This window comes from Rutilus rutilus (assembly GCF_951802725.1).
Source record: "Rutilus rutilus genome assembly, chromosome: 15".
Classification (NCBI taxonomy): domain Eukaryota; kingdom Metazoa; phylum Chordata; class Actinopteri; order Cypriniformes; family Leuciscidae; genus Rutilus; species Rutilus rutilus.
In genome coordinates this window covers 37,817,677-37,840,609 of record NC_140220.1, presented here as the reverse complement: position 1 = coordinate 37,840,609, position 22,933 = coordinate 37,817,677, and the positions used below count along the sequence as shown (strand labels likewise).

Here is a 22,933-nt window from a genome sequence, read left to right as displayed (position 1 = left end):
CATCAGAAGAAGAGTGCGACTTGGTTTCAGTTTCATTTCGAGGAGCAACGGATCCAGCCGAGGATTGTAAAGGGTAAGTTCTTTATTCTTAAGTTCTTTATTCTAATTGCGATATGGAATAGTGTCTTTAAACTGTAAAAAAAAATGTTTAAATATAAATATAAATATGGGCTGGGGGAATTAACGCGTTAATCTTTGCGATTAATTTGAGATGTTTAACGCGTAAAAAAAAACACACATTTAACGCAGCACTTTTTTTTTGCCTCGTTTTAATGATTTCCTGTTGCGGCTGCTATTGAAAAACCGAAAATATCATGGGGATCGGGTTTCATTCTCGCGCAGCTTTCATGAGCGGGTCTTTTCCGCTCCGTGTGCGCCGCCGCACTCTCCGTTCCGTGTGTCTGGTGTGTGTGTGTCGGCCATAGATGTCGGCGCGCTGCGCTCTCCGCTCAATGTTCGACTCCGTGTTTGCGCTGCGCGTTCTGCTCTGTCGTTCATGGCCCAAATGCTCCAATCATGTACCGATCAACAGTGTTGGTCAAGTTACTTGGAAAAATTAATTAGTTACTGATTACTGATTACTTCTCCAAGAAAGTAATCCAGTTACTTTACTGATTACTTATTTTCAAAAGTAATTAGTTACTTTACTAGTTACTTTTCAAAAACATGATGCACGAAATGAATAAGCTATGTAAAGCCATAGACCTTTCTGCTTGATTCTATTCTTTCTGCATATTCCATCATCTAAAATTTAATCAAATTAAACATTCTTTTTTAAAACTTGTTTTATTAGTTTCAGTATTTTAACTTTATGCACATTGCATCAATGACTCACTCATTAAGATGGTCGCCTGCCGCCTCCTACTGTATTTGTATTTTCAAAAAATATTTTAAATAATCTCATTACAATATTTAATGCAGTTTATTTGATTGGTAACAGCCCTTTAGCATGTTATTATTCTATTGTAATTTATTGATCAAATTTAAGAATTTTAAATGAAAGATGAAGCAAACGATTAGGGAAAAATGCCCTTTATAAAGGTTAAAATATCACAAATATGCCGATTTATATATGTTAAAGCTGACTGAACTGATGAGAATACTGATTCGGAATAAATGATATTTACAACACACACACAAAAAAAAAAAAAAAAATTCCTGTTCTAACAAGTGTTTTTACTCAGACAAGTGAATGACCGACCGAAGGACAAATGCAAAGGCTTAAATGTTGAGCCCTGGTATATTTTTTTAATTATTATTCATTTATTTACCCATAAACCTGTCTTTAGGAAGCCATAAGTTACAGTGGCAAGAATAACTTTGTGAAACCTTTGGGGGTGGTGGACAGGGTTTAAATTAAGACAGGAGTTTGCCTTAATCTAGTTGATCATGCATTTCTTTTCTTTTATTCCACAGCTGATGTGTGCAGTTTTTTATTGCTTGCATTAAAATAATTTTCTCTTGTTTTGTTTTTTAATTGCAGTCTTTTTCTTCTGCCATTCATGCTTATCAGCTCCATGCAATCTTAAGCTTTTCTTGGTTCAGCTGCACACAGTCTGAAAAGGTTTTTTGTCAGTTTGCTAAAATAAAAGACCCATTCTAAGAGCTGTTGTCTTTTCTACCTTGGGAAATAATGTTAAACGAACAACTTAAAAAGGCATGACAAATCATGACATAAGACTGACATCACTCACAACGTACCAATGCATTATCCCTCATGAACAAATATACCGTGTTTGCACGTTCATACCAGTTTACCATTACGACATCATTCATGAATAAACATGACGTCTGAACACGGACAAACGGTGCGTGTTGACGCGTCAAAATTCACGCGTTCCGTTTAAAGACTTTTGAACGCGATCGCTTGCCATAGTGTTTACCACTGACTTCGCGGCGCTCATGTCATTTGTCACTCACGAGTCACGGCTCACGTCGCGAGACAGTCTCGCAGTGTAACGCAGCCTGCTTACAGGAAAGTAACAGTAATCTAATTACTGCTTTTGCAATTGTAATCCCTTACTTTACTCGTTACTTGAAAAAAGTAATCTCATTACAGTAACGCGTTACTTCTAACGCTTTACTGCCCATCACTGCCGATCAAGCACTGGAAAAGCAAAGTCCTCTCAAATAAGGTGAAATTTCTCTGTAGACTTCTGTTTGCTGAGCTGGTATAGTCATACTGGGCAACAATGTTATAGGGGTAGTTCACCCAAAAATGAAAATTCTGTCATTTACTCTCCCTCAAGTTGTTCCAAACCTGTATGATTTCTTTTCTTCTGCTAAACACAAAAGAAGATATTTTAAAGAACGTTGATAATTAAACAGTTGCTGGTCCCCATTGACTTCCATAGTATTTTTTTTTCCTACTATGGAAGTCAATGGGGTCAATCAATCGTTTGGTTACCGACTTTCTTCAAAATATCTTCTTTTGTGTTTAGCAGAAGAAAGAAAGTCACAAAGGTTTGGAACAACTTGAGGAAGACTAAATGATGACAGAATTTTTATTTTTGGGTGAACTATTCCTTTAAAATGACCTGCTCTGATCACATGCTCTGGTAATAATAGCTTTTTTAGGACTATAGTTTATTTTTATAATTAGTAAAAAAAAAAATTGAAAAAAAATCTTAAATTGATTATGTTGATTGATTATTGAAAAAGAATAATACATTGATATATTGATGTTTAAAATTATTTTAATATAGGGCTATTTTCTGTTCATTTTTTTCCAGTGATTCTAAGTTGAATTATTGATGATTACAAGCTTGGAGGAAATGCAATTACTTGCAATTAATAACAGTAAATTGTGCAATTAATTAGTTAATTTTTTTAATCGATTCCCAGCCCTAATTTATATATATATATATATATATATATATATATATATATATATATATATGATTCTCTAAAGTATAGCTATATATAGTTATAAATCATAGTCATAATAATAGTCATATATATATATATATGATTCTCTAAAGTATAGCTATATATAGTTATAAATCATAGTCATAATCAAAATAATACATTTCTGGTCTTTTTAAGGGTCATAGGTGAATCATTCTGGTTTCCAGTCCTTATCTTGTCTGGCCCCGAAAAAAAAACCCTGCTCAACTGAGCCCTCTGGTGGACATCGCCATCTCTGCACTGCGTGTCTCTGTATGCATGTCTCTGTGTGAACTAGGGATGGGACAATTACCGGTTTCACTATAAACCACGATAAAATCTACTGACGGTTAGTATTATCTTTTTAAAATTGAATTATCATTAAATCCGTGTTTGATTATTGCGATTTTAATAACTCACTGTAAGTCCTGTCCAGCCAGCAACAGCCTTTTAAGCCTTTTTAGAGGACCAAATCTGAGGTGTGGTCATATTTTAGCTTTTACAAAGGTCCTGAGGAACTTAATCGATTATGGTCAACCCTGTGTCAGCAGCATATGCACAGAATTAGTCACTGCAATATGGGGAAAACACTTCAGATCTGCCGAGTCATCTTGTGTGACCGTCACCCATTGTATAGCGAACACAAGACAAAGACAAACGATCAAGTTCAAACACGACTATTAAGAGTGACATTTAAGGGATAATAATGTATTGTACACCTTATTACACTGATTTTTTTTACAACATAATTAGGATGACATGAATTACAATTAATGTTTTAAATTGTCCCTGTTTAGAAATTAATTTTGTACAGCGTACAAAACAATCATCCAGACAATATGATCACAACAATATGGATAAACTCTGTAAACAATAAATCAACTCTGATTTAATTTTCAATACAATCAAAAACGGAGACACAAGACAGCAAGTTGTATTTGAATGAAACGAGAGAGTGCATCTGTTGTCACATGGATGTGCGCTGTATTATAATGCGTTTTTATTGATGATGGTCATTATAAGAAAGGAAATGCCACAGAATATAATCTTGCTTATAAAAAGTGCATAGAGCTGCTTTTTTAAATTGTTGTTTGTTGATTTTCAAATATAAAACTTGTTGAAATGTTTTCAGTGTGAGCATCAGTTATTTTTGAACACTTTCATCTCGTTTTAACAAAACGTGATAATCACAATGATTTTGGTCACTATTATTATCGTGATATGACATTTTCATACCGTCCCATCCCTAGTGTGAACAAATGGCTCAGATGCGTGATTCGTTTACTACACATACTTACATTAGTAAACATATTATTGATCTACCTAATTAGGGTGGACAATGATGCAATTTTCTTCTAGAAACAAACTTTGTTGTATTATTTTCATTTTATCAATGTGAAGCTACTTTGATACAATCTGTATTGTAAAAAGTGCTATATAAATAAAGGTGACTTGACTTGACTTGACTTGACTTGACTTATGGGGCAGTCATGGCCTAGTGGTTAGGGAGTTGCACTGGTAACCCAAAGGTTGCTGGTTCGATTCCAGAGCCGGTGGGAAATGACTGAGGTGCCCTTGAGCAAGGCACCTAACCCCTAATCGCTCCCCGGGCGCCACACAAAGGCTGCCCGCTGCTCTGGGTGTGTGTATCCACGTTTGCAGTGTGTGTGTTAACTACTCACTACTCTGCTCCTAATGTGTGTGCATTAACTTGGATGGGTTAAATGCAGAGGTCAAATTCCAAGTATGGGTTACCATACTTGGCCGTCACGTGTCACTTTCACTTTCACTTTCACTAAACATGCTATTTTTACATGAACATGTACACACTGACTAGTTTGGCTTTTCCCAAACTATATTGCTATACTGAGATGATTGAAATCAACTGAAATATGTTGAAATAACATGTCTTTGTATAAGCAATGTATTAAACGGCAAATTAACTTTTATATGGTATATAATATAACATAAATATGATATATAATATTTTACAGACATAATATGAATGTTTAGACATTAGATCTGTTTTTGCTAGATTATGAAATGTTTACTGTACATTTCTGCTTGTATGCTAAATATGTAATATAAAATATAATATTTTATTCACGCAGCATACTGTAAGACATGCATGCATGAGATCACATTTTCTGCAAAGAATGGACATTATATTAAAGGTCCTGTATTATGCAAAATTCACTTTTGCATGCTGTTTGGACATAAATGTGTGTTGGCAGTGTGTGTACACAACCACCCAAGAGTGATAAAAATCCATTCACTCCTTTTTTATTAATCCCCATAAATCATCAGCAGTGTCTCCCAACGACCTGTTTTCAGAATGCTGTTTTAGTGAAGCCACTAAGCACAGGCCCCGCCCACGAGTGTTGACAGACATTGCCGTTCTAACATAGCCCCGCCCTGATCGAGTTCACAGCTGCTGCACTGACGAGAATGTCTCCCAGGCGTTGTAGGTGTTGTGTTGCGCACTTCTTATAACTTAGTTACTGTGTTTACTCAGCTTTTACGGTTATTTTCTGAAGTAAAAATGACGCTTCATCTTTTGTGTGATGTACAATAAACTTTATTAAACTCATCAGTATATTTTTGATCATCATTCAGACCTGGTCCGAAACAGCAGACTTAAAGGTGGGTATGTGATTTGCCAAGCGGCCTGCAGATTTTGAAAATACACAACTCAAATGGTCCTACCTTCTTTCCTTTGACTCCACCCATTCAAAGAACATGGACATGGATGGGGGGGGGGGGTGTTACGACTGTTTGATTGACGCACTTACTGTCCAATGATTCTAGGTGGTCTTGGAAATGATTGGCTGGAGTTTTTCGAGTCCTGCCCGTTCCACAGATGATTAAATTGCTTAATTTTTATTTCAGTGCTTCTAACTCAGTGGCTGAAAGTGGGTTAGGAATAGGATTTTAAGTGATTTTGAAAAAATGGCCAAAAAAGAGAATTACATACCCCACCTTTAATGGATACATACAAGCAGATGGCAAATATGTTTTAACCGTAAGTAAACTACTAAACTATACCTGTTCCATCTCTATACAGCAGTGGTTTTCAAACTTTTTCAAGAGCGACCCATTTTTTTTTTTTTAAATTGACGCGACCCATATGCCTTTATAGGCCCATTCTTAAGCCTTTTGTTAACAACCGCTTTTGATGATGCTCGTGCAGTGGCTTATCCGTGACGCGATCGCAACGCAAAATTGATTCTGCACTCTTTTGATCTATAGCTAAAGCTACAGGAATGCTAATTAACCGGTTAACCATTAACCATTGTAAGAATTTTAACCAATTAATATAGCCTACTATCGTTTGCTGTATGCTTAAAAAATTCACTAAAAATATTCCACAACAAATCCTTTAAATGTAATGATATTCAGAACAGAACAAGAATGAAAAATAAAAATATCTATAAACAAGCCAAAGCGAAATCATTTAAAGCGAAAGTGAAAGTAAGCGGCGTTGGGCTCACGTAACTCTCTCATTCGAATACATTTTTTACCATATATTCGCGATTTATTTGGATGCTAAACTATTATTTATTATAGGCTTCTAAGAAAAAATGAAAATGATTATCCCCCCAAATTTTAAATATTTATCAGGCTTCAAAAAATATAAAAAAATTTAATATAAGGGAACTTAAAACAAACCTTACATAAACCCATTATAAATGTCATATTTACCTGTGCCTTTCCTGTCTAACAGGTATGAAATATACAGAAATTGAATAAGGTTATCAAAACATTCTGCACTGCATAAATTATAAACTAAATATAGATAAATCCTTATTAAAGCTACAAACATTCTTTAGTCAAGAGCAGTTAGTAATTTTCTCAGAGAATTAGCTGCTGCCACTTTAGGACCAGCCACAGCTGACGATCTCACGCATCCCATTCTCTCACTACTCTTTACTTTCATTTAAGATTTAATTTAACTTATTTAAGACTGTTCTTGTGAGGATACTCGACAAAACGGACATTTTGGCATAGCCTTGTTTGTTCTAGCGCGAAAGAGAACTTGATACTGGCGCTCGTCTATCTCTGGGTCATGTGTTTGTGTGTGTGACACAGCGCGTTCTCTTTTGTCGCGCATGAAAAAGCATTTGCATGAATTAAAGCGGGATCATATAACGATAGCTTAGTCACCTGTTGTTGTTTCTGGCGTTTCATCGCCTGTGCCGCAACCGCGATACCACGGAGGAGCAGGGCCGAGCCTATGTCGATGCGCACGCGTCTGCGTCCAGGAACATTGCGTGCACACTATATAAACAAATAGCAAACAGGATTTTGGATTTTGAAAAGTGGGGAGGACATGTCCCCCCTGTCCCCATAGAAAATTACGCTCGTGGGCTACTTTGTACTTCACTCACGTTCCAATATCGATCCCTCTTCAGAAATCACCCTCTTCACATGCGCAAAAATGTGCTTGGAAACATCACAGTGGAGCGGTGCTTACGCTGAATGGCACGAATTGTAGGCTATTGACTATTTAAACAGAGCAGTGTAATTTTTATGTGAGGTTGACCAATTTATTTTGAAAATGAACCGGCTGCGATGTCAAGATTGCAGTGATGTTGTTTGCATGTGAGGCGCCACCGGCACGATGGAATCATAGAAATATACTCCGTTATTTTGTTCAGGACATCATTCGAAACTGCAAAGTAGTTATTTATATTTGTGTACACTCGCAATAAAACACAACATTGTGCTTTTGTAAAATAAAGAAAACAAACAAACTGCCGTCTCGGTTTCCTTTCCGTCAATTTGTTTGTGAGGCGGCACGCTTTACAGAAATGAACCAAACTCAGCAGCATGCTGTAAGTTTTTTAATCTATTCAATCTATTAATTGTTTAAATAGCCATATTGCGCGTGTTTCTTTTATATAGGCTTATAGACTATGATTTTATGAAAACAAATTTTGTTTTTTAATTTAATTATAATTTCCTTAAATCATCCTGGCGACCCATTTTTTAAGTCTCCCAGGGTTTGAAAACCACTGCTTTAAACAACTAAATTCTCGCCTGAAAAACTCTTAAAACTACATTTCATGACACAAGAACAGTAGCATTTTTAAATTATGCGGGTTTCCTAATCTGCTATTGGCGGTTGCTGGTTGGTGTGAGATGCATTCTGGGATACCTGGCTGTCTCAAGTCCACACAAGTCACCTCTCGATGCATCCTCGGTAAAAGGGGCGGATCAAGAACACACCCGGGGATTTGAACTGGACTTGGCTAGATGTGAACTTTAAATTGGAACAGTACTTGCGCAGTGACTGATGACGTTTCACAAGTCCACAAGAACACAAGTACAGACAAGAACACATATTGAGAAAGGGTATCCAATTTACTCAAATCAAGATGGCCACCACCATGTATGCTGAGACAAGTGATAGTCAACAGTTTGAGAAAAACTTAAACGTCCACTGGTTTAGTGCTCAGGTGGCCAGTCTGAGACACAACAGTCTGGTTGTAGGTGTGCATTTGTGTGTGTGTGTGATCCAAAGTACAGGGTGGGCCATTTATATGTACACACCGTAATAACATGGGAATGGTTGGTGACATTAAAGTCCTGTTTGTGGCACATTAGTATATGTGAGGGGGCACCATCCATCTTGAGGAGTTTGCCCCCTCACACATACTAATGTGCCACAAACAGGACTTTAATATCACCAACCATTCCCATGTTATTACGGTGTATCCATATAAATGGCCCACCCTGTACTTTAAGGTGAGGTGTTTTCTGGGCCCTGGAGCTGTTCTGACATGCTCTGACATTTGTGCTTATTTCTGTTACTTGTGACATTTTCATGGCTAAAGTCTGATTACACTGTATTCAGCTCAAACTCTGCTACAATAATATATCAGCAGCATGTATGTAAAAGTTTGTAGTTTTGAGATAATGACGTTTATGCATGGTTTATGAAAAAAACAAAAAACATTGTCACTGAAATAAGGCCATGAAACCCATACTGATTATTTCTTCGCAATATTTTTGACATTTTGTCATACTTAGTTGTATCGCGTAGCCTAGAATATTTGCTTCAAAACTATGTAAAATCATCCTGTGTACTTATTCAGATAAAACAATATATTGATTTAAAATTTGTAAGACATTTTTTGTGTAAGAAAGCTTTATACGAGGAGGCGTGAATTATCATGAATATTGATGTGTTTCACACCTAAGAAAGACAAAGACATCAGGTGGGGACTGTGAGAGAACCAGAACAAAGAATGAGGAGAAATTTTAAAAAAGAATGGCTTTTTGATTATTTGGATTTATTTACAATGCAACATAATCCAAAGATACACAACAAAGAACAAAGGACAAAAAAAGCACATTATTGACCACACTGATCTAAAGACAGAGACTTGAACAGTCACACACCTTTGTGCCATTCCTGAAACATAGTACATACCTGTCATTTAAAAGGTGTTTGATTTTTCATTTTACCATGTTCACGTATAGAGACTCATGTGAATGTTTAAGTCAGCAAGACTCATCAGTGGCATCTGGTCCCTGTAAAAAATAAAAACAAACAAACAACTGTGACTATGCTGATATCAAGAGAAACTATAGGGCTGCACGGGTTGGGAATACATTTTTGATATTTCTGGTTAAAATTACAATTTAAAATGTACAAAATACATATATAGGCCTATAATGAACACCAGGTTTATCGTGCCTTGTAGGCATATACGTGTAGGGCAGCATAAAATAATAATAACAATAGCCTATAGCAGGCAGCCTATAAATCGTTAAAAAGGAACACTTCAGCAACGCTACACTAGAGAAAAATATATGGATTATCAAATATATTACTTCAAATGTTTTAATTCGTTATGATGTTATGAAATGAGATTAGAGTAAAAACATGAAGCCTACTGTTTGCCGTTTTTTGCTTTTCAAACGCACTGCGTGAGTGATTAAAACTCACAGTGCGTGCAGAGAACATTTACTTTTATTATTGAACATAAAAACATCCTTGTGTCATACATATATATAAATGTAGCATTTAAACATTAGGCTTCATGTTTTTACTCTAATCTCATTTCATGACATACATTTTAGTCTGGCACCAGTTTGACTATTTACTACAATTTAAAGTTTATATAACAATAACCTGCTTACTATTATGAGTGGAAATGTCTTACCTTAAAAATCGTTCTCATCTTCAAATCGCGTTCTTCTAATTCTTCTGAGGTAAATCTGAGGTAAATCCAAGGTAAACAGAAGAACACAAACACAGTCTTCCAAACTCGATGAAAAGCAGAGGAGAACTGAAGTCTCTGATTCTTTGTTTTTGAGGTGATGAGGTGTTTACAGGTCTGTGTTCCTTCACATGGATGATTTGCATGTCAATTGCTCTTGTTCGCGTGGGTGTGGTCACATTAGAGCTAATAAGGCCATGTTTGAGAAACTGTACATGTCATTGCTTTCATACAGATTACTTAAACAGAGAATATTTGTTTTTTATATAGTATACATCATTTAAAAATAGAGACTTCAAACTTTGTAAAGACATATGTCTCAAGTCTGTGTGACAAATATTCGCTGAGTTACAAATTATTTTCTGTTGCGTTTCAACTTCACATTGAAAGAGATGCCAGAACACGTATTGTATATTTTCTTTATTTTACGAAAAACACAACATTTTGTTTTTATTGTGTGTACACAAATAAAAGAATACATTAAACAATTTTGAATGATGTATACCACTTATGTGTTTCTACAAAGGGGCTAACAAGGGGAACACAGGGAACAGAGGGTAGCTCTGTGACAAGCCCCCAAACCCCCTCAGACCCCAGAGCATTAAGGGATTTTATTTACAGTCTGCCAGTCATAATGTTGATGTTTGTCTCTAGGTTGCATGGCTGTATGGTGACAGAGGGAGGTTGTGGTTATGTGTCTTCAGCTCTGAGTTCAAACCCCTCACACCTGCGAGAGCTGGACCTAAGTAACAATGACCTGCAGGATTCAGGAGTGAAGATTATTTCTGAAGGACTGAAGAATCCAAACTATCAGCTGCAGATACTGAGGTATTTAAGAATAGATGAGAGATTATTTACAGTCTGCTGGTCATAATGTCGATGTGTGGTTTTTTTTCTAGATGGTCTGACTGTGTGTGTCTGTAGGTTGTCTGGCTGTATGGTGACAGAGGAAGGCTGCGGTTATGTGTCTTCAGCTCTGAGTTCAAACCCCTCACACCTGAGAGAGCTGGATCTGAGCTACAATCACCCAGGATTTTCAGGAGTCAAGCTGCTCGCTGCCAAACCGAAGGATCCAAGCTGCTCACTGCAGATACTCAAGTATGTGGGGCAGTAAGAGGCCTGGTTTACACCTGGTATTAAGATCTAGCTCAGGTGATTAGAAAAGTTGGTTACTCTCACTTGGATATAGTTATTATTAAAGGGGTCATATGGTGTTATTTTAAGTGTACTATTTTGTTTATTGGGTATAATAGAATAGGTTGACAACATTGTAATAGTTTAATTGATCTTCTTCACTGTAACAACTTAATGTCCTGATGTGACTACATAAAATACAGTTATAAATATATATATATATATAAATATATATATATATATTTCTAATTTATTAAGTATTGTATAGCTGTTGTTGTACACTCCCAGGTCCAGTAAGTTGGGATAAAATGTGCTGCAGCTCCGTAAAATGCACTGGACACAAGCAAACTTTTGGTTTGTACTGCACAAGAAGTGTGTTATAAATAAATCGTAACCACTGATTCCTAAATCCATCTATTTTCGAAATGAAAACAAATGGGGTTTTAATTATATTTTTTCGGGGAGGATTATTTAGGATTAGGATTGAGCCGCTTGGTTCAAGCATGCCTCTGCACAATCCTCATGGGACTCTTGGGGTCGACAGTATATTAACTTGGCCCTGCAATTGAGCGGCTCAACTTTTTCTGTGAGTTTGCCGAGCCAGAGCTTCCCGTCAGTCCTGCCGAGCCAGAGCTTCACGTCAATCCTGCCGTGCCAGAGCTTCATGTCAGTCCTGCCGAGCCAGAGCTTCACGTCAGTCCTGCCTAGCTAGAGCTTCATGTCACTTCTGCTGATCCAGAGACTGTTCACATCACTTCTGCCGATCCAGAGACTGTTCACGTCACATCTGCGGATACAGAGACTGTTCACGTCACGTCTGTCGATCGATCCAGATACTGTTCACGTCATGCCTGCCGATCCAGAGACTGTTCACGTCACTTCTGCCAATCCAGAGACTGTTCACGTCACGTCTGCCGATCCAGAGACTGTTCACATCACGTCTGCCGATCCAGAGACTGTTCACAGTGTCTGTTTCTTTCCCTGAGCCGGTGTCTGTTTCTATCCCTGAGCCGGTGTCTGTTCCTTTCCCTGAGCCGGTGTCTTTTCCTGTTCCTGAGCCGGTGTCTGTTCCTGTTCCTGAGCCGGTGTCTGTTCCTGTTCCTGAGCCGGTGTCTGTGTTTGTTCCTGAGCCGCTGTCTGTGTCTGTTCCTGAGTGGGTGCCTGTTCCTGTCCCGTGGCCGCCCGAGGGGTCGTCTCCGCCGTGGCCGCCCGATGGACTGTCTGCTCCGCCCTGGCCGCCTAAAGGGTCGTCTCCGCCCTGGCCACCCGATGGACTGTCTGCTCTGCCCTGGCTGCCTGAAGGGTCGTCTTTCGCCCTGGCAGCCCAATGGTCTGTCTGTTCCTCCCTGGCCGCCTGAAGGGTCGTCTCCTCCCTGGCCGCCTGAAGGGTCATCTCCTCCCTGGCCGCCTGAAGGTTCGTCTCCGCCCTGGCTGCCTGAAGGGTCATCTCGCCCTTGTCGCCTGCACAGCCTGCTCCACCCTGGTTGCCTGCACAGCCTGATCCGCCCTGGTCGCCTGCACAGCCTGATCCACCTTGGCCTCCCGTCTTGCCGCAGTCTCCAGGTCTTCTTCTACTTCACAGGCCTGGCCCTCCATCCCGCCCACGGGTCCTCCTCTGCTCCACCATCCTCCTGGACTGTTTTTCTGAGCATCTGGAATCCGCTCCTTAAAGGGGGGGCTATGTAACGGTCACCAGCTGGAGTGCCCTTGAGAGCCAACAGAGGCGAACAGGAAGGGGGCCAGAGCAGATTACAGTCCTTGACATCGTACTTGCAAGTTCACACACCTCTTTAATATTAATTTTGGTGATCTCCGACTGGCGGAGTCGAACATCATTAGTGCCGACATGAATAATGATCTTAGAGAATTTACGATTAGCATTAGCCAGCACTTTTAAATTTGCTTTGATGTCAGGCGCTCTGGCTCCCGGCAAACATGTGACTATGGTGGCTGGTGTCTCTATTTTCACGTTCCGTGTAATAGAATCGCCAATAACTAGGACACAATCATTCTCAGTGGGTGTTTCACTCACCGTGTTTGTTGACTGATTCTTACTCACCTGAGCTTTTTATGAACTCAAAGGCGCGGACGTGCGAGAGAAAAATAAAGATAGCTGAGCGCACGGGTGGCGCGTTAACAGGCTAGCGAATTACTAGCGTGTTCTGCTAGTAGTACTAGTAACAGAAGCTAGCGATGTCAGATTAATCTGAGATGTTGCGTAAAATGTAGTAGTATAAACAACTAAAAATGGTAGTAAATGATGGTTCAAAACAAAGAAATACAAGGCTAAGACGGAGCTTACAGCACCGAAGCAAACAAACACACTCACAGCAGGCAGCGAGGCAGACAGGAGCAATCGATCAGCGATTCAGCGATTCAGATCAGGGATTCCACCTCAATAAGACTTTTGACTAATAGATGTCGTCGCATTTTTCTTCAAAATGATGTGAAAATCATCCTCCCTAATCATTCACATAAAGCAATACATTGATTAAAATTTTGCAAAACTTTTTCTGTTTGGAAAGGCAATATGCGAGTGGGCATCAACGATCCAACACAATCCATCCATCCATCCATCCATCTTCCTCTGCTTATCCGGGGCTGGGTCGCGGGGGCAGCAGTCTAAGCAGAGATGCCCAGACTTCCCTCTCCCCGGACACTTCTTCCAGCTCTTCCGGGGGGACACCAAGGCGTTCCCAGGCCAGCCGGGAGACATAGTCTCTCCAGGGTGACCTAGGTCTTCCCCGGGGTCTCCTCCCAGTGGGACGCGCCCGGAACACCTTCCCGGGAAGGCGTCCAGGAGGCATCCGAAACAGATGCCCAAGCCACCTCAGCTGACCCCTCTCGATGTGGAGGAGCAGCGGCTCTACTCTGAGCTCCTCCCGAGTGACAGAGCTTCTCACCCTATCTCTAAGGGATCGCCCAGCCACCCTGCGGAGGAAGCTCATTTCGGCCGCCTGTATCCGGGATCTTGTCCTTTCGGTCATGACCCAAAGCTCATGACCATAGGTGAGAGTAGGAATGTAGATTGACCGGTAAATCGAGAGCTTCGCCTTGCGGCTCAGCTCTTTCTTCGCCACGACAGACCGGTACATCGACCGCATTACTGCAGAAGCTGCACCGATCCGTCTGTCAATCTCCCGTTACATCCTTCCCTCACTCGTGAACAAAACCCCAAGATACTTAAACTCCTCCACTTGAGGCAGGAACTCTCCACCAACCTGAAGTGAGCAAGCCACTCTTTTCCGACTGAGGACCATAGCCTCGGATTTGGAGGTGCTGATTCTCATCCCAGCCGCTTCACACTCGGCTGCAAACCGTCCCAGTGCATGCTGAAGGTCCTGATTTGATGAGGCCAACACGACAACATCATCCGCAAAGAGCAGAGACGTAATCGTGTTGTTACCAAACCTGACACCCTCCGGCCCCTGGCTGCGCCTAGAAATTCTGTCCATAAAAATTATGAACAGAACCGGCGACAAAGGGCAGCCCTGCCAGAGTCCAACATGCACCGGGAAGAAGTCTGACTTACTGCCGGCAATGCGAACCAAGCTCCTGCTTCGGTCATACAGGGACCGGACAGCCCTTAGCAAAGGACCCCGGACCCCATACTCCCGAAGCACCCTCCAAACAGGGCGCCGCGAGGGACACAGTCGAATGCCTTCTCCAAATCCACAAAGCACATGTGGACTGGTTGGGCAAACTCCCATGAACCCTCCAGCACCCTGTAGTAGAGGGTATAGAGCTGGTCCAGTAATCCACGGCCCGGACGAAAACCACACTGTTCCTCCTGAATCCGAGGTTCTACTATCATCCGTATTCTCCTCTCCAGTACCCTGGCATAGACTTTCCCAGGGAGGCTGAGAAGTGTGATCCTCCTGTAGTTGGAACACACCCTCCGGTCCCCCTTCTTAAAAAGAGGGACCACCACCCCGGTCTGCCATCCCAGAGGCACTGTCCCCGACCGCCACGCGATGCTGCAGAGACGTGTCAGCCAAGACAGCCCCACAACATCCAGAGACTTGAGGTACTCAGGGCGGATCTCATCCACCCCCGGTGCCTTGCCACGAGGAGTTTCTTGACTACCTCGGTGACTTCAGCTTGGGTGATGGACGAGTCCACCTCCGAGCCCTCAGCCTCTGCTTCCTCAATGAATGACGTGACGGCGGGATTGAGGAGATCCTCGAAGTATTCCTTCCACCGTCCAACGACATCCCCAGTTGAGGTCAACAGCTCCCCACCTCTACTGTAAACAACATTGGTAGGGCACTGCTTCCCTCTCCTGAGGTGCCGGACGGTTTGCCAGAATCTCTTCGAGGCCAGCCGATAGTCCTTCTCCATGGCCTCACCAAACTCCTCCCAGGCCCGAGTTTTTGCCTCCACAACCACCCGGGCTGCAGTTCGCTTGGCCTGGCGGTACCTGTCAGCTGCCTCAGGAGTCCCACAAGCCAACCAGGCCCGATAGGACTCCTTCTTCAGCTTGACGGCATTCCTTACTTCCGGTGTCCACCACCGGGTTCGGGGATTGCCGCCTCGACAGGCACCAGAGACCTTACGGCCACAGCTCTGAGCTGTCGCTTCGACAATGGAGGTGGAGAACATGGTCCACTCGGACTCAAAATCTCCAGCCTCCCTCGGGCCTAGAGTGCCCTGGTGCCATGTGCACTGATGGACACCCTTATGCTTGAACATGGTGTTTGTTATGGACAAGCTGTAACTAGCACAGAAGTCCAATAACAGAACACCGCTCAGGTTCAGATCAGGGGGGCCGTTCCTCCCAATCACGCCCCTCCAGGTGTCACTGTCGTTGCCCACGTGGGCATTGAAGTCCCCCAGTAGAACAACGGAGTCCCCAGTCGGAGCACTTTCCAGCACCCCTCCCAGAGACCCCATAGAGGGCCGGGTACTCTGCACTGCCGTTCGGCCCATAGACACACACGACAGTGAGAGACCTGTCCCCTACCCGTAGGCGCAGGGAAACGACCCTCTCGTTCACCGGGGTAAACTCCCAACACATGGCGGCTGAGCTGAGGGGCTATAAGCAAACCCACATCAGCCCGCCGCCTCTCACCATGGGCAACTCCAGAGTGGTGAAGAGTCCATCTTCTCTCCAGGAGTATTATGAGAGGGGCTATAAGCAAACCCACATCAGCCCGCCGCCTCTCACCATGGGCAACTATTTGTTCTACTGTGTTTCTTTGATTGCTTGTGAAGCACTTTGGTCAACCTTGGTTGTGTTTTAAATGTGCTCTATAAATAAATGATTGATTGATTGATTGATTGATTGAGGAGTGTGGTTCCAGAGCCCAAGCCGTGCGTGGAGGTGATCCCGAACCTCTGAACCTCACGCACAATCTCAGGCTCTTTCCCCGCCAGCGAGGTGACATTTTACGTCCCTAGAGCTAGATTCCGTGTCCAGGGATCGGGTCGTCGAGGCCCCTTATGGTCCCTCCTATGGGTGGTGAGCCCACGGGAAGGCAGCCCCAAGTCGCTCCTTCGGGCTGAGCCTGGCCGGACCCCATGGGGGGAGGCCCGGCCACCAGGCACTCTCATACGAGCCCCAACCCCGGGCCTGGCTCCAGGGTGGGGCCCCGGCTAAATTTTCGGATCCAACTCACCTGGGCTGAGCTGTGGGTCATGAGCTGTGGGTCATGTATGTATGTTCAGAAGTTATACAAGAGTAACAACGAAAAATGTCCAGGCACAGTGCTCAGGCTGTAAATAAAAGAGATTTGCACTTTATTACACAATGATGTCTTGATTGTTTTCTGTGAATACAGACCCAGTTTTTCATGTTCAAAGATAATATCTGGTTATTATATGTATTGGTCCCTCCCAGTGTTTGGAATAAGAACGGCGTTAAAAGAACGGCGTTAGGTAACGACGTTATTTTTTCAGTAACGGGGTAATCTAACTAATTACTTTTCCCGTAGTTACAATGACGTTAACATTACTGGACTTTAAATGTGGCGCGTTACTATGCATTGATTGAATAAACTGTGTAATCCGAACGCACCCCTGGCTCGCACAGCTAGTGAGGAGGCGGACGCGATAGAACAGTGGAAACATAAAAACATTCCGTAATTTTGTTTATACAGGACATTCAAACTGCAAAGTGTTTCCAAATTCTTTGACATATAGCAACTTTTCTTGTAACAGTAACGCAAATAGTTACTTTCCCTGGTAACGAGTTACTTTTATTATAGAGTAATTCAGTTACTAACTCAGTTCCTTTTTGGAACAAGTAGTGAGTAACTATAACTAATTACTTATTTAAAGTAACGTTCCCAACACTGGTCCCTCCTAACCCCAAAAAGCTAGAAGAAATCTAAAATGCACACCAAACCAAAGCTCGGGTCTGAGGAGGCTAGTCAAACGGATCGTGCCAAAATCGGGCTAAAATTATGTAATCTGAACCAGGTATAAGTTTGTATTACAGAACATGTTGTGTATGTTTCTTTTTCCTTTTTGTCTTTCCTTTAGAATATGAATCATGTTTGTGTTTTATAGTGTGGATCATTGTGGAGAGTTCAGAATGACAGCAGGATTACACAAATGTAGGTCTACACACACAATCATTTAGTGATTTATTGTTGATTTGTCTCATTTAGTGAAATGTTTCTCTTCTTGTGTTCAGATGCCTGTGATCTCACACTGAATCCAAACACAGCACACACTCGACTCATTCTGTCTGAGGAGAACAGGACAGTGACAAGGGTGTTAGAGGATCAGCCTTATACTGATCATCCAGAGAGATTTGATGATCCTCAGGTTCTGTGTGGAGAGAGTCTGACTGGACGCTGTTACTGGGAGGCTGAATGGAGCAGAGGTGTTGGTATATCAGTGACATATAAAGGAATCGACAGCAAAAATACAATGTTTGGATACAATGATAAATCCTGGTGTCTGGAATGCGATAATCACGGATTTACTGTCCGTCACAATAATAACTCCACTGTTATTCCTGTCTCCCGTTCATCCTCTACTAGAGCAGGAGTGTATGTGGACATGTCGGCCGGAACTCTGTCCTTCTACAGAGTCTCTGACACACACACACTCACACACTTACACACATTCAACATCACATACACTGAGCCCCTCTATGCTGGATTTAGGCTTGATTATTATAAATCCTCAGTGTCTCTGTGTGACATTAAACAGCGTCCTGAGAGAAACAACAGTGATACACACACAACCGGGTGAGTGAAATATACTGTGTCTTAGGGCTGTCCCCGACTATGGATTTTCATAGTCGAATCAGAATCGTCATGTCTTGCCTATAGTCGACTAATAGTCGAATCATGTGTATGGGGGCGGGGCTTTAACGTTTCAAAGCCGCGATGTACAGAAAATCACACAAAGATATAGAAGAAAATTTATAAAAACATTTTGGATCAATAAAACTAAGAAATAACATAACTCCAGAAAGGCCACACTGCAGACAGGATTTGCATTTCACATGCAAATCAAATTAAATCGGCTAAATTACCTGTGCGAGCAGGCCAGCCTACAGCACAACATCGATGCACCGAAAAAATAAACAATTAATTTACTAAAATTAAATTAGAACAGAATAGGCCTATATCTTTCTAATAAATAAAAAATACAAAACGAAATAAATTAGAATCAAGTCACAAGATGAGGAGCAAATGTGTGCAAAATGCCTAAAGTGCAGGGGAACATATATTCAAAACACAAGCCACAAATAGTTAGATTAGATAACCCTGACAGATTAATAAATAAAATAAAAATAAAGAAATTATTAAAATAACGATAGTAGCCAGAATTTTCAACTTTGTCTTTTTAACTGCAGAAACAACAATAAATGCTAAACTGGAGTGGCAGTCTTTTTAGCTAAAAATGTTCACAGCATCCAAAAATCAAATTAGAACCGGCTGAAAAGTTTTGAAATCACTTGTACCCTACCTGATCGAGAGAACAAATCCAGTCTTTCACTCTGTCTGTCCGTTGGAGTCTTTTCAAATTGTGCGCGCGGATAAAATACATTCTAACGTGAAACCCAGTCTATGCGTGAAACGTGTTAACGGCAGAAGTGCGATAATGGTTTTCCTGATGCTAAATCCAGCCTTGGAGAATATCCTTTCTGATGGTGTACATCCACACTTTAGATTTTCTTATCCCAGACATTGTTAAAGATTTAAATCCTTGCCGCGAAGACGCTCCTCTGTCGGTCACGGATCGAAAGTGAAACTTAAATCTGTCACGGGTGTTTGGATTTATTCACGCACGTTAAATTTTTTTTTATTAAAAGCTTCTTTCTTTGCACATTTTTATATACAGCATTATCATAATAGGCTGAATATTAACGTATTGACATAAAAGCTAGTTCTATGTGAAATTGAGCGCCCTCATATAGCCAAAGGGGCATGATCCTCGTTTCATAACACCTCTGCGAAGATTCGACCATGAGATCGGTAGTCGAATCAGGCTCCTCCTATCGAAGCATCGAATCTTCGACTATTCGGGGTCACCCCTACTGTGTCTTAGTGAAGGATTTTTCCAGACTGAATAATAGTTCAATCCTCTGTTCTTCATACACCACTAAACACTAAAGATGCACCATATTGGATTTTTTGCTGATACTCGATATCCTGGTATTTTTCAACATTCCACCCATGCTTGCTGGCCTTTGTCTGGCCACCTCTGTGAAAATATCCCACTTCACCACAGTTAAAAACACTGATTTATAGAAAACTTGAGACATTATTCAACTTGAGGAACAGGAACACAATGATATTACCACTTACACTCTTACATACCATTATTTGACTTAATTGACCACTATCAGTCCAAAAATAAATGTACAGCAGGGACGTGCACAGGGGGGTTGCTCAGGTTGCCCGGGCAACTGCCCATATGCCATTCTCGACTCACGTTGCCCTTCCGAGGTAGCCTGGCAAGCCAGACCTACATCAAGATGTTAGGTCTGGCAACTCACCATAGACACGGCTCAATCCGAGGGGCGGGATAAACGATGCTCTTTAAAATTCCCTCTGCACGCAATAGGACAGCGCTTCAACCAACCAGAGCGTTTTCCTAACAGCGGAGCTAACGTTAGATGATAGATGAGCCGGCAAAACTACGAACACATCTTCCTTTTTTTAATAATGACTTAAAGGGATTGTTCACTTTGAAATTAAATTTTGGTATGTTTTAGCTTACCTGAAGGGCATCCAAGATGTAGGTGTCTTTGTTTCCGCAGTAGTTTCAATTTTGATATTTTTAGGTCAAACCGTTCTTGTCTGACAGTCATATAATGCAGGTATATGGATACTGACTGAAAGAGCATGCACAAAGTCCAAATTAAAACAATTCCCCATCGTCCAAATTAAACAATTCCCCATCGTAAGTACACATTGATGGCCTAAGACACGAAACGAGCGATTTGTGTGAGAAAATGAGCAGTATTTATATCGTTGTTACCTCTTGAACACAGCTGCGTCCAAATGATCTGAGGTGGTCATGTCAGTTAAATTCACGCATGAATTTTCTTGCATTGAACTTGTTTTAGCGGCCACCAAAGTGAATTTTTGGTCCCGCCAAAGACTTATTTGATCGGTGAGTAATGTAGATGAACTGTTGCGCTTGTGACAGTGTGCATGTTTAACTGAAAGAACGAGCAGAGGGAGAGGGAGACCCGGTCGCGCGCGCACTCTCTCTCTTCGGAGCCAGGCGAAAGTGTAAACAAGACTTCACAATCTCCAAACTAAGCGCTGTCTTGCTCTCTCTCCCTCGCATTTGCGATATATTAATCAAAATAAATCGACACGGTGGTAAAAGGTCGGAAGACCAAAAGTTTCATGTGGAGCAATCGGAGATTTTTTTTCCTGAATTAGGCCTACAGCTGGGCTGGGTGTGAATTGTGCTAAATAAGTTGCCTTAGTGATGAAATGTTTCCTGTGTTGACACAAATCTTGGATGTCTATGTCTTAACTGCTGGGATAATCACACGTACAAACGCGCATGACACGTCCAATTCGCGAATTAATGACTCCTTTGAACTAATTAATTTTAATGAATGGTTAAAACAACTGATCAGAGCAGGTCAGAGCAACTGCCCCTCAAAATTTCTGTGCACGTCCCTGATGTACAGTATACAGAAAATCAACTTAAGGCCACAATGATAAATTATACAATATATACTTATAAAACGTGTTCAATTATATTGTATATGAAATGTATAACAACGTTAACATTAACATAATGAAACTATAACTAAAAGGGAGGGAGGGTTGTATAAAAAATGCTATATATATAATACATTGATCAATGTAATATGTATTCCCTTATTTTATAGAATGTTTTTTTATTTTAGAGATGCGCATCATTTTTCAAAATATAATTATGCTCTTAATTTCATTTTATCCTCTCCATAGTGTACTTTAGAAACTAAATCTAATCAATAATTTAAAACTGGGCATTCTTCCTTTCTCTAAAATATTGTTATTGCTTTAAAAGCTGTAATCCTCAGTATTCTAAATAGCTATAACGTAATAGCTAAATGGTTATAAACTCATCTTTATTAAGTAACATAGCTCTTATACCCAAAACTATATTTTGTATCTTTATGTATATATTTTTTTTTTTTTTTAAATGTCTTCCCTGAATAGCTTATGCTCATTTTTTTATTTATTACTTGTAAAATAATAATAAAAATATGAACAGAAGTAATTCAGGGAAGAAATTAAGAAAACCAAATCACCTCATATAAAATATACGAGTGTAATGAGCTAGAATTCCCCGGTCAGTCACTGCTAGATTTAGTTTTACTTTTTTGACAATTTACTTTTGATAATTCTATAGTTTTCTTGTTTCTGTGTTTTTACTCTAGTCAAGTTTCAGTCTTTTGCTCCAGTTCTCCAAACCTTATCCAGTGTTTTATTATTATTAATTTCTCTAGTTCTCTGCAAGATTGCAGTTTTGTTTCTTTTGTTTGCAGTTCCAGTAATTCTTTTCTAGGATTTTCTTTTTTTTGTTTTAACCTTTCATTCTTTTTCAATATTTAGTCATTAGTGTCTCATTAGTTTGTAAATGTAACATTTTTCTTGGTGAAAAATTAGCCATAAACTATGAAATGTAGAATTTACAAAAAAAAGATAGTTGTGGCATATATAATCCAGCTCTTTTTTTCATGTGATTATATTCCTCTGCAAACACAAAAGTTTTATTGAACTACAATGAGGAACAATAATCTTGTTTTTTTACTTTTTTACTTGTTTAAATTTTTTTTAAGTAATTGTTGCCATTTCCTATTTTTTTACTTAAGTTGAATGATGTCATTGATGTGTGATATATGCTCCTTTGTTTTCCATGTGTGTGTATGAGGACTCTACTGCAAACAAAATCTACCTTCGGGTACAAATAAAGTAACTTGAACTTGAACTTATTGTCTTTATTTATTAAAAGCCATTTTTTGTAAACTTTATTTTGTTGTCTCAGAATTTAATGTTGGGATTTTTTGATATTTTACCGCATGGAAATATTCTGAATGGTAGACGTTCTGCAACAACGTGCTTTACCCCTAATGTTGCCCCAAAATCTGCTCCTTTTGATTGACATCGATTTCATCCAATAAAAAGTCGCTGATGCTGAAGCTGTTCGAGCTCAGTCCCATCGCGGACTTCTCAAGTGTAGTCGAAACACAAACTGCTGCTACCTATTTC

The 22,933-nt window shown here is 40.6% G+C and overlaps 1 protein-coding gene across 1 annotated transcript in view; it reads left to right on the top strand.

Annotated features, from left to right (window-relative positions):
* LOC311304780 (uncharacterized protein) overlaps positions 1-22,710 on the top strand; it is a gene marked incomplete at its 5' end in the record, with an annotated part of 578,336 nt that extends 555,626 nt beyond the window's left edge. The window contains 4 exons of the mRNA XM_084432014.1: positions 10,770-10,943; positions 11,040-11,213; positions 17,760-17,806; positions 17,887-22,710. Coding sequence (XP_084288140.1) covers positions 10,770-10,943; positions 11,040-11,213; positions 17,760-17,806; positions 17,887-18,452 — 961 coding nt within the window. The 3' untranslated portion in view covers positions 18,453-22,710. The remainder of the gene's footprint in view (positions 1-10,769; positions 10,944-11,039; positions 11,214-17,759; positions 17,807-17,886) is intronic.
* Between the last annotated feature and the right edge of the window lie 223 nt (positions 22,711-22,933).